Consider the following 4,057-nt stretch of genomic DNA (forward strand, 5'->3'; position numbering starts at 1 on the left):
GAGCCGGGGGCAGGTTGCTTAGCCTCTCTGAGCCTCTTTTTTTTTTTTTTTTTAAATTAAATCAGCAAAGCAGAGCTAAATAACAGGGACCGCATAGGGCTACTGTGGGGATTGAGTGTAAAATGCTTAGCACTGTGTCTACCAGGTAGCAAACATGCGCAACTGGGATTTGTGGGGCCAGCCGGTGGCATGGTGGTTAAAGTAGCTGAATCCCCTGTGGCCCAGACCCAGTGGCTGGAAAAACACACCAGGTCGTGCATACATGCTTGGAATCTTGAAAGAAAAAAAGGAGAGGGGATTGCAGCATGCCCCTTCCCCTGAGGGGGTGCCTTCTCACTCTGTCCCCACCCCTAGTCTCTCTCTGGTGAGCATGTATGCCAGCTAGCACATTTAAAAGATAAATAAAAACAAGGGGCTTGTTGGTAGTGTGGTGGTTAAGGGTGCTGGACTCCCACATGGCCAACCGTGATTCGAGTCCCAGACCTGCGGCTTGCTTTCTCACTTTCCCTCTCTCTCTCTCTCTCTATCCCTCTCTAGGCAAATTAAAAATAAAAAAAATGAATAAATAAACTAAAGTTAAATAAAATAATTCTTAAAAAAAAAAGTTTGGCAGCTCAGCATGAGAATCCAGGTACAAGCGGAGAACAAGCGGAGGGCAGGAACACGCAGGCTCCCTGCCAGGGGCTGTGGTGTGAGTCCCAGGGAGGCACAGCAGCTGTGGGTACAGCTTAGCGGACTCCTACTCTGTGATTTTTCTCCATTATGTGCTGTCTTTATGAGGACTGTACGTGGGTATTACTCGTCCCACTTGACAGATGAGAAAACCAAGGCTCAGGGAGATAAAGCGGCTTTGCTGAAAAGCAGTGGGTGGTAGAGCTGGGATTCCAGTGCAGGCCTGTAGGGCAGGTATCCCAAAACGCAAATGAACCCTTCCTTTAAGCTGCAAGGTCACAGAAACCAGGGGTGCACAGGGAGCAGCTCTGGGGCTAGTCATGGGGAAAGGTGAGCACCAGCTCCTCTAAACATGCCTAGTGCTGGGGCCAGCAGTGGTGTGATGATTAAGGCGCTGGACTCCCACATGGCCGACTGCAGCTCAAGTCCCGGACCTGTCCACTTGAAAATTGTGCCATGCCCGTGTATGTGCGTGCCCAGAATCCCAAGAGGAGAATGGAGAAGGGACAATGGAGTGGCCGTGCCCCCTGGGGAGTGATTTCTCACTTTCCCTCTCACTATCTCTCTCCAGCAAGTGCATGTGCCCTGTGGCAAAAGCTAAAACCGATAACAAAATCACTCCCAGTGTCCTCTCCCAGACACAGGTGTGTGTGGGGGAGGGTGTCTTCGGAAAGTTCGTGGGAAGTGCATATTATGAAAAAACTATGCATGGACTTTAAAACCTTTTGCACCAAAATAAACTCCTATTTTAATTTCATTTTCCCATAAACTCTCTGAAATCCTGTTGTACACATGAGCATGCGTCCTCAGGGCAGGAAGACCTGTGCACTCACTTCTCTCTTTATGGGCCGCAGGGCTACCCCGGTCCTATTGCCTGCTCCTGGCAGTCCTGAGTCCCTGTGCTGCCCCTGCCCCGCTGCCCCGCTGCCCTGCGGCTGTCTCTCCCACACATTGCACCCGGCTTCTGCTTTCTCCCTGCTGAGACCACAGCTCCTCTGGGCTTCCTTCCTCACTCTTCTTCCTGGCAGAGTCGGGAGGGGATTGAAAGAGGGTACAGGAAGAGGGATCTAGGTCAAGCTTTGGCACTGGGGGCTGGGTGGGAATGTGGGAGACCTTAACTTGTGGTCCTGGGACCTTATGACAAGACAGGGGAAACTCTGCCTTGAGTGGGAAGGCAGGAAAGAAGAGAGTGGCAATAGGAGTTTGGGCAAGAGGGTCCTGGTGGGGAAGAGGTCCCTGTGGGCAGGACCCCACCCCAGGGGAGCAAGTAGGGTCCCCTGCCCTCAAAAATCTTTAGGAACCTGGTGTCCTCGGGCCCGAGTTACAGTGCCAATAAAACAAGAAACAGTGCTTTTGAATTATATACATGTTTTTTTGGTTCACATTTCTTTTATTCTTCTCAAAATATTTTTATTATAAAAGTAGTAGTCATTGTAAATGCATTAAAACTACAGAAATAAAGAAAAACATCATCTGTAATCTCACCCTGAGGGATAACCACTCTTTTTGGTTGTTGTTGTTCGATATTTATTTATTTCATTCATAAAAAAGGCACCCTTCCCTCTGGTCTCCATCCACGTTCATCCATTTCACATCCACTCCTGCTGTTGTATGGTGGCCTCCTTTGGTGGCCAAATTACATCACGTTTCTTACAGTGGTTCGGACAACTGAAAATGAACAGACTGCATCTGGGAAAAATCTACAGACCAACAGGGGCAAAACACAGTACCATGAAACGGAAAAATAAAATGTCTGTCCCAGGAGTGCGGCCGAGTTAAGAGCATCTCAGGAGCGTGGCTCGCTGGCGGCAGCAGCAGCTATGCGAGCATTTCTTTCTGCCTCAAGTTCAGAAACCAGCTCGACTATCTCCGGATGACTGAATTTTCCTGCGGTGGAGTCATAGAAGTCCTGCAGTCTCCCGGGTTTGTCCTCCAGATCTTGATATTCAGATGCCTGAAGAATCATCTCACACTGGTCGAGCTGCTTTACAAATTTGGCTTCTGCACTAGATTGAGTCTCATACTCTTCCCAAAGCTCATAGAGCTCCTTTCTGAAGTCCTCTGGAAGAGGTTGGGTTATCTGCTTCATAGCTTCCTCTTCTCGCCTATGTTTTTCTTCTTTGGGGATGTTATCTGCTGGTGCTGTCGCCAACGATGCATTCTGCCATATCGTGAACCAAGGCTAGACGTATACATCGGTCTTTGTTCAGATGCTCATCTCTGGTCACCATGGCCATAACAGCCATCCGATACATGTGATCTGACACACTCTCTGGTCTCTTGACATTTCTGTACACCCAACCAGTCTGTGGGACTCTCTTCAGCTGCCCCACCAGCCGCAGGAACAGCCCGAGAGGGCCACAGAGGAGGCCGAAGCCATGTGTCTCTTTTATTTATTTTTTTTAAGAATTATTTTTTACTTTCGCTCCTCGAAGCTGCCAAGGTCACACCCACGAGGAGGCCTGTCTGCTGCTGCCTAGATGCGCTACGTCGCCTCCTTGGAGGGGGGATACCTCCCCCAGCGCCAAGGACAGCAATAAGATCTTGGACAGTGTGGGCATCGTGGGCATCGAGGTGGATGACACCTGGCTCAACAAGGTCATCAGTGAGCTGAACGGAAGAGCATTGAAGATGTCATTGCCCAGGGTATTGGCAAGCTGGCCAGTGTGCCCGCTGGTGTGGCTGTGGCTGTGTCTGTGGCTCCGGCTCCAGGCTCTGCAGCCCCTGCTGCTGGTTCTGCCCCTGCTGCAGCTGAAGAGAAGAAAGATGAGGAGAAGGAGGAGTCTGAAGGGTCAGACGATGACATGGGATTTGGCCTATTTGATTAAACTCCTGCGCCCTTGCAAATAAAACATTTTTACATATCTCGAAAAAAAAGAATTATATTTTATTTAGCTTTATTTATTATTGTTTTTATTTTCCAGTTTGATTAGAGAGAGAAAGGGAAAGTGAAAAAGGAAGCCACCAGGTCCAGGACTGGAACCATGGTTGGCCATATGGGAGTCCAGTGCCTTTAACCACTCTTAACATATTTATATATAGAATAATCCTACAGGGTTTCTATGCATAAGCAATACAGTTTCTACAAATTGGAATCATTCTACATATATTATATTTTGTCCTTTTTTTTTTTTTTTGTCCATGTAATTTATATATTATAAATATTTCCATGTCATTTAAGAGTTTTCTAAAACATGGCTTTTTATAGTTTCATTAGAAGATTACTTCTTTCGGGGCCAGCAGGTGGCATGGAGTTTGGAACAGTGGATTCCCCATGGATGACTGTGTGGCTTATGTCCCAGACTCAGTGGCTTGAAAATCAAACCAGATGCATGTGTGTGTGCCCAAAATCCCGAGGTGAAACTAGAGGAGAAGGGATTGAAGC

At 48.0% G+C, this 4,057-nt stretch overlaps 1 protein-coding gene and 1 pseudogene across 1 annotated transcript; one reads left to right on the forward strand and one right to left on the reverse strand.

The window, feature by feature from the left end:
- Positions 1-2,355: 2,355 nt before the first annotated feature.
- Positions 2,356-3,050, reverse strand: LOC102483093 (HD domain-containing protein 2-like; the record flags this gene model as incomplete). Its single annotated transcript, XM_014583778.2, is given in 2 exon segments — positions 2,356-2,816; positions 2,818-3,050. Coding segments are annotated over 2 exon segments (591 nt in total), but the record flags the coding sequence as incomplete, so codon positions are not given.
- LOC102483508 (60S acidic ribosomal protein P2 pseudogene) lies at positions 3,051-3,500 on the forward strand (annotated as a pseudogene).
- The last annotated feature ends 557 nt before the right edge of the window (positions 3,501-4,057 follow it).

The sequence above is a fragment of the Tupaia chinensis genome, unplaced genomic scaffold, assembly GCF_000334495.1.
Source record: "Tupaia chinensis unplaced genomic scaffold, TupChi_1.0 Scaffold144741_1, whole genome shotgun sequence".
Taxonomy (NCBI): Eukaryota; Metazoa; Chordata; class Mammalia; order Scandentia; family Tupaiidae; genus Tupaia; species Tupaia belangeri.